General features: G+C 42.7%; 1 protein-coding gene across 9 annotated transcripts in view; it reads left to right on the forward strand.

Annotated features, from left to right (window-relative positions):
* Positions 1-15,365, forward strand: part of PHTF2 (putative homeodomain transcription factor 2) — a 180,945-nt gene that overhangs the window by 139,797 nt on the left and 25,783 nt on the right. For 7 of the 9 annotated variants that reach the window (XM_007063795.4, XM_043552161.1, XM_043552155.1 and 4 more), the window contains 4 exons: positions 4,316-4,444; positions 5,932-6,204; positions 8,757-8,888; positions 14,855-14,941. In XM_007063795.4, the coding sequence (XP_007063857.3) occupies positions 4,316-4,444; positions 5,932-6,204; positions 8,757-8,888; positions 14,855-14,941 (621 nt within the window). Of the gene's footprint in view, positions 1-4,315; positions 4,445-5,931; positions 6,205-8,756; positions 8,889-12,955; positions 14,296-14,854; positions 14,942-15,365 lie in introns of those variants that run through there. The other 2 variants (XM_043552169.1, XM_037889228.2) reach the window with 2 other exon arrangements.

The following is a 15,365-nucleotide window of genomic DNA, read 5'->3' on the forward strand; positions in this document are numbered from 1 at the left end:
GGGAAGAGTCAACACAGCTTTTGTAAAGGGAAATCATGCCTCACCAATATACAGTAAAAGCTGTGTTAGCTGGCACTTTACCAATTGGAAAGCTCTATAAATCGGCATTTTGGGAGGGGGCTCTAGGAGGGAGTTGGGGTGTGGGAAGGGGTTCAGGGCAAGGGGTTGGTGCAGGAGGGGTTTTGGGGTGCCGGATCTGGGCGGCACTCACCTTAGGCGGCTCCCCGCAAACGGTGACATGCTGCTGCTATCTGGAGGCATGGCCAGGTGGTTCTGCGCGCTGCCTCTTCCTGCAGGCGCCACCCCTGCAGCTCCCACTGGTCACAGTCAATACTCCTAGGCAGAGGAATGGTGACAGGGGTTCCGTGCTCTGCATCTCCCATTGACTGGGGAACGTTACCAATGGGAGCTGTGGGAGCCGGCGCCCACCTAGGAGCAGCAGGGACATGTCACCGTTTGCAGGGAGCCGCCCAAGGTAAATGCCGCCTGGATCCGGCACCCCAAAAATCCTCCTGTGCCCCAACCCTCTGCCCCGAGCCCCCTCCTGCAACCAAATTCCCTCCCAGAACCCCCTCCTCCTCCCTCACCCCAGCCCTGAGCCCTTTCCTACACCCAAACTCCCTTTTAGTTAACCACAATTTTTGATTTACTGGCACCCCCCATTTCTCTGAACATGCCGGGTAACAAAGCTTTTACTGTATTAAAATTCTTTGAGGGAGTCAACAAGCATGCGGATAGGAGTGATCCAGTAGATACAGTATACTTGGATTTTCAGAAAGCCTTTGACAAGGTCCTTCACCAAAAGCTCTTAAGCAAAGAGGGAAGGTCCTCTCTACTGGGAGGACCAGTAACTGCTTGAAAGATGGGAAACAGTCAGTTTGCACAATGGAGAGAGATGAACAGATTCTTCTTTGAGTGCTTGCTCATGTCAATTCCATTCTAGATGTGTGCATGACCTCATGCACAATTGTCAAAATTTTTTGCCTTAGCAGTATCCATTGGGCCAGCTGTGGGGCCATCTGGAGTGCTGTGCTCATGCACCAGTATATGAGGCACTGCCGGCACGACAACCACTTAGTTCCTTCTTGCCGCGTAGGTCGGAGCGCCTTCCCCTTGCCTCCCAAGTGGATAGTGTTTTTTCTAGTACCTGTTGTCTCTTCTCTTTGTATATAGCTGTTAGTTAGTAATTAGGAGTTAAGCTGTAAGAGTTAGCAAGTTAGAGTCCTTGCAGGCACTTTACCCCGGGGCGGGGCATGCCCCAGCCTCCAGGTTTCAAGCCCTATTCAGACCGCAATAGACCTGTGCCTGTTAGCGACCCCCATGGCAGATTCCTAAAGTGCTTGGGAGAGTTGCACACAAAGGACAAGTGTTGAATTTGCAAAAACTTTCGTCCCAGGACTCAAAAGGAGTGGGACATTTATCTGAGGGCCCTCCTCATGGAGTCCATGCTTAGTCCAGTCTTGGAGCCTTCCTCCTCTAACTCCACGCCAAGCACCTTGGCATCGGTGAGGAGCACACCACTGGCACTGGGCTCCGCCCGGCACCACTCCCCTTTGCTGGTGCCCAAGAAGCGCCTGAAAAAGCGAGGCTCCCTGACACCAAGCAAGAAAGGACAATGGGCGCTGGGCAAAGGACCCAGTTCAGGCTGCCTGCTCATTCCAGAGCCTCAAGGGAGTGCCTCTCCATCTTGACTCCCCAGCCCCTCTTTCCCTCCCCCCCAAGGATCTGACTCTTGGGAGCATTAGGGGATCCAGGTACCTGGTAGTGCCTTTGACGTCTGAGGCCCTTCTGGTGGCTAGGGACCAGAGAGCCTTTCCAGTGCCGCCTGCGCCATGTACGATGTTGGATGTGCCTAAGGCTCCCCACGCTAAGGGCAAATCAGTCATGGGACCACCTTAGAGAGCAGTCAAATGCTGTCAATCCCCAGAGCAGAGGCAGCGCTCCCCGACTCCATGACCGATGTCTCTGGTCAGACAGTCCAGGTTGCTGGCACCGCGGTCCTGGTCTCCACCAGCGCAGCACAGATCACCCGCAGTGAGGCACCGATTGTCCTCCCACCAGCTGACGCCCCAGCGCAGGTCTCCATCCGTGCATCATTCTTCACTGGTATGGGACCGCTTACCTTTGCAGAAGCGATATCTACGTCCCTGGCACCAGTCCTCAGAGAGGTGCCAATCACCTTATTCGAGGCACTGCTCTGCCGCTCCTAGTATCAGCTGCCAGACCCAGGCATCTACAGTTCCGCCTTGGTCACCGGAAGGGGACTCATCTGGGTCGGAGTGGGACTTTAGCCCCTTGCCACGGCAGCAGCGACTCCTGTGGGCACCAGAGACTGTCTTGGCTCCTGCAGTGCCAGCATGGCAGCAGAGGCCAGTGGCCAGTCCAATGGCCTTATTGAAAAGTGTGGGGCATGCCGGCGATGCTGATGCCTTTCTCGCACCAGTCCTCCCTTGTGGCTTCGGAGAAGCAACTCCCTCCACCGACGGTACCAAGTTTGGTGCGCAGCACAGACTCTGATGCTGGGGTAGAGGAGTTGGTGTGCACTCCAAGGGAGCCCTCCCCTATGGGGGACAGTGCCCGAGGCCCTTCCACAGTGGTGCAATCATCATCCTCATCACCAGATGAGGCAGTAGCGGGGCCTTCACATGCTAGTTTTCCCGATGACTAGAGAGCACCATGCCCTGCTTAGAAGGGTGGCTTTGAATTTGGGCTCAGAAGTGGAAGAACTGGTGGAACAATCAGACAACTTTTTTGATGTTCTAACGGTGGCAGCCCCATCATGGGTTGCACTGCTGGTATATGAAGGGGTTCTAAAGATCGCTAAGGCCCTGTGGCTCATCCCATCTTCTATCCCGCCCACCTCCAAGGGGGTAGAAAAGAAATATTTCATCCCCACTAAGGGGTTCAAATATTTGTATACCCACCACCCTCAGGGTCGTTTGTCGTATCTGCGGCCAACGAAAAGGACAGGCATGGGTAAGTGAGTTCCAGCCCCCAAAACAAAGACACCTGGAGGGTGGACCTTTTTTGGGAGAAAAGGTTATTCAACAGCCAGCCTTCAGTTTAGAGTGTTGAACCACCAAGCTTTGTTGGGGAGATACGGTTTTAACTTGTGGGACTTCCTCAAGAAGTTCAGAGACTCCCTGTCTCAGGACTTGGGCCAGGAATTTGCTACCCTCCTGGAGGAGGGTACTGCGGTGGCAAGGCACTCTCTCTAGAGGGTCTGGGACACAGCCAATTCGACGGCCAGGATCGTTGCCTTGGACATAGTGATGAGGCACAGTTCCTGGCTTCAGTCCTCAAGTTGTCCCACGAAACGCAGTCCTCCATCCATAACCTTCCCATCGAAGGAAACGGGCTCTTTTCAGAGAAAACAGATGCGAGGCTGCATGGACACAACAGTTCTTGAGCCACCCTCTGCTCACTCGGTCTGCATACGCAGCAGACGGCAAGAAAGCAGTTCCGGCTATCCCCTGCCTCCCGGGTAGGATTTCTGGAGATAGAGGGTTCAGTCATCATTGCCCCTCCAGCTCCTGTCTGCCCACTCAGCCTGGCCTTGCGAAACACCAGGGAGGCCAGAAGCACTCCTTTTGAGGATGCGCTCGAGGAATTGCAGGGTGTAGCCCAGATATACTGAAAACCCAATGATCTGAGGTTACTCGTGACCATGCCAACTGGAAGGGATGCAGGCGATTGAGGAAAGAGTAGGAAAGTAGATTCTGAAAACTGACTGGCACCCTATGAGGAAAGGTTATAAAAAAACAAACAAAAAACTGGGCATGTTGAGTCTTAAGAAAAGAAGACTGATGGGGGCGGGGAGTACTGATAATCTTCTTATGTGTTATGGGCTGTTAAAAAGAGGATTGTGAACAGTTGTTTTCCATGTCCACTGAAGATGATAAAACAAAAAATAATGGGCTTAATCTGCAGCAAGAGAGAATTAGGTGTTAGGAAAAGCTTTCTAATTGTAAGAAAAGTGAAGTACTGGACTAGTCTTCCAAGTAAAGTTGTAGAATTCCTGTCATTGAAGGTTTTTAAGAACAGGTTAGACAAATACCTGTCAGGGATAGTCTAGATGTACTTAGTCCTGCCTCAGTGCAGGTGGATGGACTAGATACTTCTCAAGGTCCCTTCCAATCTTGCATTTTTATGATTCTATGATGATCTGGTACATATGAAAGCTCTTTACAACAATATTCAAGACAGAATCTGATGTAATTTCTTTTGTCAGCAGAAGTATTGACACTGAAGTAAATTTTGTTGGTGAACTATACAATACTTATTATATACAAATGAATATCCTTGCTTTTTATAGAGTCATTTGCCCTGGCTCCATAGTTCCAATCCAGGACTAGAAAAAGTAAGCGCTATTGTATGGGAGGGTAATGATTGCAAGAAAGCTGATATGTCAGTACTTGAAATCAGCGGCATGATAATGAACAGAGTGAGTATTCTTTTCTTTTTACTCCATGCAAACTATAATTAGCACTCAGAATTTATCAAGTTTTGGGCAGATTTTCTCTCTGATAATCTCCAGGAAATATCTTTAGAAGTCTTGCTCTGTGAGATCTCATTCTGATTTCATTTTGTCACCATCGGTGGTTACAAAAGTTATTAAATCTCAGATCTTAAAACCATGCATTTTAGATTCGAATGACTATATATCCACACAGTGAGCTTAATTGTTAGTCTTTATTTGGTTTGTTTTCAGGCACTTGAACATTCTGTGAATGTTGGTCCCCCAACTCTTAGGAACAACCAATTTCATTTCTGGGTTTTATGTGAATATCAAAAATTAGAAATATATTAGAGATACAGCTATAGATATAAATATCTGAAAACTAGAGTTAAGTTGGAAAAATATTGCTTACTTTATGAAATAAATCTTTAAGAAAATGGATGCTATGTCTGATGCACCAAAATGTTCCCAAATAAAATTCTCCTCTTAAGAGAAGACCAATATGACCCCATGTGTCAGGGGTAGTCGATTATTTTTTGTCAAGGTCCAAATTTCTTGGTCAAGGTCCAGACTCCAGAATAGTTTTTTTAATAACTATAATGATAATAAGTAAATAAAAAGATTTTGGGTCCGTTCAAAAGCATCTGATGGTCTGGATTTGGCCTGCGGTCCACCTATTGACTACTCCTTCATATGCTGTACCAATACAACCAATATGGACACCAGCAGAGATAGAATAGACTTCCATACCAAATCCAGACATACACAACTTTAGCTAAAGAGACCCTTCATTTGTTTTAGCAGTATTGAGAGCGTTTTTCTCTGTGGGCAAACCATTAGAAGGCAATACAGTTACATGCTTAGGTGAACCACATGTGCCTTATCCATATAGACAATATAGCCCTCTATTATTTATTTATATTGTGATAACACGAACAGACCCAGGTAGGATTGGGGTTTCATGGTGCTAGGTGGGGTACAAACATTTAGGAAGACATTGTCCCTGCAAAGAACTTACAATCTAAAAAGACAAAGATGCAGGGAAGGAGAACAAGGTACACACATGTAAGCAAAGCAATTAGGTTGATTGGCGCATATGTTGCTTCACTGTTGTCTTTATTTTTAATAAAATTACTCAGCTGCCCCTGAGTCATCATCTGTTTTAGTTCCTTATAAAAAACAATAATGTATAGGTTAAATTTATTTACTTACTTTATTTTCAGTGTGCATTAACTATTTTGATAGCTACCTATCCATCCTCAACCTCAGTTTCATTGTCATTTTGTATATTTAAGGTATATACTGTTTCTATAACAGTACATTTTGAAGGTGTTTAATAAATATTTTACATCTTGTATAGCTTTTTTTGGAACTGTCATTGCTAAACTGAAGTAATAACTAAGCTGTTGACGCTAATAGGCATGAGCTTAATTCTTATAATTAATGGATAACTTTATTTCTCCCATTTTTAGGTGAACAGCCACATGCCAGGAATAGGATACCAGATTTTTGGAAACGTAATCTCTTTAATCCTGGGTTTAACTCCATTTATATTTAGACTTTCCCAAGCTAAGGATTTGGAACAGCTAGCTACACATTCTGCTACTGAACTTTATATAATTGCATTTGGGTCAAATGGAGACATACTGGTTCTTTCTATGGTTATAATAAGTTTTGTAGTCCGTGTGTCCCTTGTATGGATTTTCTTTTTTCTGCTATGTGTAGCAGAGAGAACATACAAACAGGTAAGTATACTATCAAGCCTCTCTTTATTACATTCCTTTGTGGAAGAAAAAGAAAACTAAGTATTATGCTTGATGAGTTTTGTTGGGCATAAACAATTTAAACTGTTTCTTCTAAGGTCCATAGATCCATTACAGTAGGCACTTCAGACTGCTTCTCTTGGGGGGCAGAACCAGACTTGTCAGTCACTAGCAGAAGGGGAACACCTTGCCCTTTGAAGTTTCCTTTAGTTTTATCAGCCTCCTTTACAACCAGTGGCTCATTAAGATATCCCTGCTACAGAGTTTTTTCTGAGGAAAACTTTCACCTTTTTATTTCAAATTTCTGATTAACACTTTAGCTCAATAATTCTCCAACTAATTCTCAGCAATGTCCCAGAGCTGAATTTCCCTCAGTCCCCCTGTACCCCCTACAGGAAAGGAGTCAGGCAGGATTGGAATAGCCATCTCCAGGGGCAAGCAGCTCCCCCTCCCTTATTTGCACAACAGGAGTGATGCCAGATGGGCCATGCTCCAGATGGAAAATAGTGTCTAAATCGTTAGAGCCCATGTCAGCAGCCACACTCCTGACTGAGGAGCTCAGATGTCTTCTCCTCTTCTGCCTCCCCTCAGACAGTGTATGGAGGGCATTGGCTATAGCATGGACATTGCCAACACTGGATAGTCGGGCCCAGCTTCATCTCCCTGCTGCCGTCTCAATAACAGGCCTCCCAGGAGATCCCTACTGACATCCTAGGCTGAGGCCATCCAGGGAAATGTAGAACCATCTGGTTTTTATAGATTCCGTACACTAGATAAGATTAGAGCCTCTGGGGAGTCCATTCTTGAATCCCCCGGTACCTTACCTGAGAGATCCAGAAGGGATCTGTACTGGGGAGACAAGGCAATGAGCCCTGCCTGCTTGAGGGCAGAGAGATTGCTAACCACTTGAAAATCTTTTTGGAAGAGTGTCTTAGCTTAATTGTGTTCCTCTCTCTGAAGTGAGATCATAGGGACAGATTCCCAAAGGGGATGTAAATAATTGAAATCCGCTCTGGTTCCCCTGTTCCTCTTCATAGAGCATGGGTTGGCACATAAAGATAGAAAAGACCAAACCAAAGACTTGGGGCGGGCGGGGGGAGGGGGGGGAAGGGAAGGGTGGGAGGGGAAATTTTTCCTGAAGGAAGGAAGGCCAGTTGTCCAGATCAGAGTTAAGGGATTAAATAATACAATTATATATTTTAAAAAGACAGATAATCTTTTAGGCAGAATACTGAGTTCTGTGAAACTATAATTAGGAGGTCTGTGGCTGCTGTACATAAGCTATAACTACTTATCCCTCCCCATCTTCCCTGGGAAGATACAGGATGGAGATTTCCTACCACACTTAAGAAACTAGCTATAGGTCACCTACTCCTTACCAGGCTGTTTGGCTCGGCTATCACTCTGGGTTGCCATGCTTAAATGTGCAGATTCTTCTTCGAGTATCTGCTCATGTGGATCCTAGTACATATGTGACCTATACACAGGAATGGAAATCTTTTAACTAGCAGTGTCTATTAGAGCTGCAAATGAACTCTGCATGCTGTTCTGCTCTCTGCCCCCACCAAACACCCCCAATGGCATAAAGGGTGGGGCTGCCCCTGAACCACTACTCAGTTTTTTTTTCTTACAGCTTGTGACAGTGAGATAGACCAACTTCAGTGTCTTTTTAGCTACTGTAGTCTCTGTGTGGCTATATAGCTAGTGTAGTTACTATACTTAGTTTTTCTTTATTTTCATATGTATATTGTTAGCCCATTGACAAAAATAAATATATGTCTGTTTATATATATCTTTGTGTTTGTGTATATGTGAGAGAGATGGAATTGGGTTGTTTTTATTTAGCTGTCCCAATGCCAAGTCTATCAGCCCTATGGCTGTCTCAAAATTTCCAGGTTTTGAAACCTATCTGTTGTGCATCGTTCCAATAAATGAAGGACACAATAAATGCCTTTCTTCCCCCCTGGGAAAAGACCATAAGCCCAGAAAGTATGTGATTTTATAAGTCTTTCAGAATGCATCCAAAAAGCCAGAGAGCTGTGTTTAAAATTCTTCCTGATGGAAAAATCAATGAGAGGTGCATTATACTCTGTAGTCCTCTCAGAGGAAGAAACCCTTGCTTCTTTGGAATCTCACTCAGCATGTGTTCTGAGTTTTATTTGGTTGTTCTGTGTGTGTATGGTCGAAACTATTTGATAAACGTGACATGAATTAGTGAGTACTTTTGATTGACCCAATACTGCATTTTTCTGCAAATAAACTTTTGCACAGCTCTACTTGTAATGGATCTGTGTAAAATGCAAATTTTCAGGCAAGCACAGTTAAATTTTCCTATTCTGTAGCATTAATGGATTCATATAATTTATTGATGTATTCTTTTTAGTATAGCACTACCTCTATTTGTGCTCTTTAAAGTTGCATGTTTAATATAGGAAAGTAAATTGATAAGCCATGTTGAGCTCAGCTTTGTTTCACTGCATTTTTTAAATGAATTTGTAATCACTTAACTGTAAAATTTTGTTTATCTCTTTTAGAGGCTTCTTTTTGCCAAACTCTTTGGTCATTTAACATCTGCTAGAAGGGCAAGAAAATCAGAGATTCCTCACTTCCGGCTGAAGAAAGTGCAAAATATAAAAATATGGCTCTCTCTCCGGTCCTATCTGAAGGTAGAATGACCATATTTTTTCCTAACACTCTTACACAGTTAATATAAATCCATGTCCCATTGCTGGAAAGCTGATGATATTGTTGCACTGAGGTCTGCCCTCCTGTGAATTGCTAATTTCTTTTCAATATGCTCACTTCTCTCCTAGTCCAAGACATTTGGGCTGCACCTGTTGCAATAAACAAAGCTAGCTCAGACTTTTCCAACAGGCTCCTGGTCCTGACCAAGCCCTTTGTGCCTTTCTTTGACTCCAGTGGTGGTGGTTTAGTCTCCTTCCTTATCATAGACTCCCTTATGACAGAAAAATTCCCCCAGGAATATGATATATTGCCACTGCACAACAGAGAATTTTGCGGAAATTAATGTTGTACATGCAGAATTTCCTTTCCCCCACAGAAATGGGTTGCAGTGCTGCTAGTCACCACTAGGGGCCACTGGACTCAGCAAAGCCCCAGCTTGCACATAGAAGACACTGCTGGGAGGAGGGAGAGGGAACTAGAAGGTTCCTGGCAGCTGCAGTTCCCAGCATGCCCTGAGGGAAGGGAGAGGGTGGCACGCAGGAAACTCTGTGCAAGCCTGGGACCAAGCATTAAGCTGTTTCTCCTTGTGGATCCCTGGGCTCTGGGGGGGAGTGGGATGGTTGTATAGGCAAAGGGGGGCTCTGCAGCTGTGCTCTGGGGGAGGACCGGGTGTAGGTATCTGGGCTGGGGGGTGGGGAGAGCCTGCGGTTGGGCTTTGGGAAAGAGGTGGTGTGGGTGTATTGGCTGGGGGGGGCCCTGCTGGTGGGCTCTGGGTGGGGGAGGGGTTGTAGGTGTCTGGCCCCCTGCTGGACTCTGGGAGAAGGGAGGGAAGGGTCAGAGAAACAGGAACTGGGTTGTCATAGGGGTTTCTTTAACTCTCTACTCCTGGGGGAATTTTTGTGTGTCTGTTTTGTTACAGACATACTTGCTGACCGGTATTTTGAAATAAATTACCAAAATAATTGAAACTGGTATGATTATATAGTGTTATTTTGACAAATACAATTTGCAGAGTTTTGCAGAATTTTAAAATATCGAGTGCAGAATTTTTAATGTTTTGACGCAGAATGCCCCCAGGAGTAAAATCAGATGGAACAATCAGAAGATAAGGAGGAGCTCCATCTACAAGGAGACTCTCTCAAGAGTCATAAAAAGACAGCACTGCCATTATTACTCCCAGTTTGCAAACCCTTCTTCTTCTTCTTCCAAGGAATGGCTTGTTAAGGTTTCTGCTTTCCATCATACCAATAAAGGCCCTTCCAGAAACTTCTCCATAAGGGCAGATCAATCCTCTTCTTCACTTCTTAGGACTCCACAAAGTGAATCATCCTTCCTGATCATCAATTCTTCAGCGTAAAGCCCAAAACTTCACCCCCTATCCCCCACCCAAGTCCAAGGTCCAGTCCACCTCTAAAAGAAAAACTCAAGGTATCATCCCAGGTTCTTAAATTAAGTGACTGAGCTGCCTAGCAAATAATTTTCAGTTTTCTTTCCAAATGGAAGTTCTGGACTCAGGAGTGTTCTCTAACCACTTATTCACAGCATGTTTATAAAGATGTTGGTTCTGCTAACAGTTCAGCTAAGGTTTCTACAGGCTCATTTAAACCTGCTCTTCGGCGACATATTTACCAGAATACTATTTTCGGGGATCTTGCAGGAAGTGACCCCAAAGGACTCCTTCTATATGCCAAGTACATAGGTTCATCATAAACTTGAAAGAGCATTCCCTGATCCTCTTTCAAGAATAATCCACCTAATAGTTGAGGTGAACATAGAACTAGTTTTCCTATCTAGTCTATCTAATCTTACTATATAAGTACCCACAATAGATATCCATTAGTACTGCATCTGAGTGTTTTGCAATCTTTAATGTATTTATGCCTAGAAAACGTCTCAGATAGGGAAGTATTATTATCCCCATTTATAGGTGGAAAGCTGAGACATAGAGACTGTGACTTGACCAGAGACACACAGAAGTCTGTGGGACAGCACGGAATCAAATCCAATACTTCAGAATCCCAGGCTAGTGCCCTGATCACTGGAACTTCTTTCCTCTGTAGACAACAGAGATCTTCTTCTTCCTTCATATGACTGGTGGAGAACAGCAGCTACAATTTCACCTGAAGTTGATTGAGCCAGGTGACTACATCAGAAGTAGCAGAATTTATTGCTGTGATCCCTCCTTCATATTTATAAGATTTGATAAGATGCAGATAGTGATTTCTAGGGTACCATAGAATCTGGTGTCTTCCATCCTTCTTTATCTGCAGCTTCAGTTTCCAGCACAGAGATTCTCCACGGTTTGGCTGAGCCCTAGAGCCTTATGGAAAAGACTAAACTGCCTCCAGCCTTTGCAGGAAGTGAGGTGTAGTGTGACTGTTGGGGGAAGAGATTAGTCCCAGAAAGAGAATGTCAAGTAATAAATTTTCTATTTGGACTTTTTAATGAAATAAGCTTCCTTTCTAAGATTAAATATAAAAAAGCTACAATGTCTAGACTTCTCAATTTAGTTATATCTTTGAATGCTAACTTTATCCAGAGTATACTATTGTTAAAAATGCATTTTTTTTTTTCTGGGAGGCAAGGAGGTCCTCTGCTTTCCTTTGTGATCTGAAATGGTCTGTTCCCCTTTGCTTCCACCAAGTTTCCATTTCAAAAAGGTCAGGACATGACTTCATTTTGAACCCTTTCAACACCACTTTCTTAAAGGGAACTGTCAACTTAAAAATGTTGTAAACAAGTTTGTTTACCCATATTACTAATATTATTAAAATATTTAAATTAATATTGTATAATAGTTTTGAAATACAGCTCACTTGTTACTACTTATGCTCTTTATTTCTCACCTCTCCGACAATGGAAAACAGTTTCACTTTATATAGTTGCTTACTTAGTACTGCAGTATTTGTGTTTCAACACTGCAATTAAAAAAAAAAGAAAGCCATACCTACTAGGACCATCTGTCCATTGCTTCAGGCTCTCCTTTCATTATATGTAACAATCAGTTGAGTTTGAGTGTTTTTTTTAGCTCTGGGAAATTCAGAACTATCTTGAATTTAGCAATTTGCCTTTTGATTTCTGCATCTAAGAATTCCACTATGAAGTCTGAATCATCAAGTTGGTAATTTTATTTCAGAAAGCATGATTTAAAAAGAGAAATTTGCTACAACATGCTTGCATATAAGACAAATGTGAAGAGCATATATGAAGAGTTTACTACTTAATTTTTTTCAATTTAATGTTACATGATGGGTTAAATTCTGCCCTTGAATTACAAGTCAGTGATGAATTTGGCCCAATATGTGTAATTGTTAATACATCTTCAGTCCCCTTATTCTCCTGACTGCTCACTCCACCATCACACTCTTGAGAGCCTATCTGTTCTCTTTGCTAATCTTTCCAGTTCAGGTTTGTTTTCTCACCGATACCACCCATCTATTTAGAATTCCCATCTTCACTCCCCTTTTCTGAAACACTTATTATTTATCAATTATGTTGCAATAGTGCTTAGAGGCCTCACTCACCATGCCAGGTGCTGTGCAAACAAACAGGAAGTGACAATCCATGCCTTGAAGAGCCTAGCATTTCCTCTTTTTGCATTACAAATGGCCCCAACAGCAGTATGTGGTACTGTGCCAATGAAGGACTCTCTGGGCCCATTCCTGCCATTAACTTCAATTGAAGCAGGATAAGGCAGGGGGGAAGGCATAGGGTATAAACATTGCTAAGCCCATCATGCCACCTAATGGCTTTGGCCACTGAAATATGGTGATGGGCTGTAAACAAAGCTGTAAGTATCATTAAGAAGAAAGCAACAGCCTTTCCTTGTAAGCTAAAAGTTTTTCTGTTTGTAACCCTTCTGCCCGTCAGAGTTGGCAGCAACAAGGGCCGGGTTCAGTATCTAGGGGTTTCATTCCAATAACACTGGTGGAAATTCACTACCATCTTATATAATTATACTTTTGTTCCCACCGTGTAACTATTATAGCATAATTCACAAATTCTCCTCACCTCATCCTGTTCCCTCCCCACATATCCCTGAAAATAGGAGAGTCTTGCAACATGTCTGGAAGGTTAACCAGTTTGAACTCCGGAAGACCAAAGAAGGAAGCATTATTCCATAGTTGAGTGACCCTCACAGAGAGTGCCTTTCTGGTAGCTGCTTCTCATCTCTGTCAAGGGACCTCCATTTCAAGCAAATCTACTGATCACAACTGTGATAATATGGAATAGTGAAAGAGACCATCTCTAAAATAACATTGGACCAAAACCATATAGGAGTGCTTTAAAGGTCAAAATAAAAACCTTGAATTCTACCTGTAAGCCCAGAGCCACTGGTGTATCAGACAAGATGTTATCAGACAGTCTGCACAAACTTTAGCTTCAAATGGTCACAAGGTATTTTCCTAAGCAGAGCGCATTACGGTCATCCAAAGAAATTATTTAAAAGAAAAAAGCACAGAACTATTTTTAGTAGAACTTTAGACTGTTTAATATAACTGTGTTCAACCTATCAAGAACCAAAATTTTGTTTCACTATATATGCAGTTCATTTGGCCCCTGTAACATATTAAATCGACTAATAAACTGTAGGCTACATTGTAGTCCAAAAAAAAAAATTTGTCAGTTCTCCCATGCATTTTTTGTGGATGAATTTATTGCTTTATGAAAACGCTGCCAAAAGCCATCCAGAATGCAGACGCGTTCTGTTGTAAAGATTTCCTGGATAGTTTTGCCAAAGTACTTCATTTTTGATTTGTACAATTCTGCTGTTCCAGAGCCTGTTTTGAGCCAACTGTGCCAACTTGTGCAAACTGTGGGTTATATAATGTGGGGAGTTATGAAGCAAAGAGAGACACTGCCTTGATGCAGCTTGTATGTTCTGTTGTGATTCAAGACATTGAGATTTTTGAATGACATTCACATGTGGTATTTTCATTTCCCCTTTTTTGTTTTTTCCACAATTGTCACACATGCACCAATATACTCTGCTTTGTGCTAGGACAAGCTGTTCTCAATATTCACTTTGATCATTATCCAGAAAAAAAATGGAGTCACTGGATTCAGGAGAAATTATATGTCTTGTTTGTTTGGGTTCTAAGTGTGTCCCAAATAAGTAAATATAATGCCTCATCATCAAAAACTCCTGCATTTCTCATCTTCATGCAACAGAGAAGTAAAATTTTGAAAAGGGAAAAGAGAGATAGGAAGTAAAAATGAATGTATGTTCATAACGTACATATTTTTCAATCCAGCAGAGGGCACTCAATTCTTAAAAGGAAAAAACAAAAACAAAAACAGTATTACAGGATCATCTTGCTGTATATGTAACCAGGAGTGAGATTATTGAAAACAATAAAAACATGCCTTTCCAGTCATATCCTGTCCCAGACCTTTCTTTTTTTCCATCCCTTCCTCATGAGAATTTTCACATGTAGAAATGTAGTATGGCTATGTGGGATAATCTTTTGGTATCCCAGTGCAGTATCCTTATACTGAAAGAGATTGTTGTACTGATGCATGTAGATGGCATGTTGGTAGCAGTGGTCTGTATCTCAACTCTGCTGTCAACCCAAGTTTAGTTCTTTGCTATGGCCTGAGGCAGAATATCTTTTCCATTTATAGGGCACTTAGGGAAAACTATTAAAGTAGAAGCAACTTTTGATCACTGAGGAAACCAGTGTACTAGTGGTTTCATAGTCTATTATAGTTTCCCTGAGCCACCCGCTTCCCCTTTCTTCTTCATTGGTGATGCATTGTCTCAGGAAATATTAATGTGTAGTTACACTGTAAAATTAAAATACAACGTTTTGTATTTAAAGTTCTAGGTTACGCCACTGTGAGCCATAATCAGCCTGTGCTGGGGGTGTGAACCTGACTAGATCTACAAAGTTTCTTGGTCAATTACTACAGAGATTTTCACTCAATATGTTTCCCTTATTTTCAGCGGCGAGGTCCTCAGCGGTCAGTCGATGTAATAGTTTCATCTGCCTTCTTATTGACAATTTCAGTTGTATTTACCTGCTGTGCTCAGGTGAGGATACCTCATTTATGCAAAGGCAGCCAAGACTTTAGAATGCTTCTTTAAAAATGTTTCACTTTATAAGCAAGCCTTCCAGGCTGGAAGATATACAGTGAAAATAACTATCATATGGTTAGTGCCTTTTCAGAAGATTAATTTCTATTGTATATTACTCAGTATATCTATTTTAGAAGTTTAACTTTTTAAGCACCAGTGTATTGCTAAATGTATTCTACCAAGAGTATAAATTAAAAGTAAATATCTGTTATAATTTTTTTCATCCAGTTTTTTCCTGTCCCCCATGAATTTTGGATCTTAATGATTTCAAAACACAACCTGTCAAAAACCTGATTTTGCAGGCATTTTGTGTAATAAGATTTATCTGGAGGGATGAATTGGGGATTTTAAAGGTATAATATAGTAGTATTCAATGAGA

Source organism: Chelonia mydas, chromosome 1 (assembly GCF_015237465.2).
Source record: "Chelonia mydas isolate rCheMyd1 chromosome 1, rCheMyd1.pri.v2, whole genome shotgun sequence".
Lineage (NCBI taxonomy): Eukaryota > Metazoa > Chordata > Testudines > Cheloniidae > Chelonia > Chelonia mydas.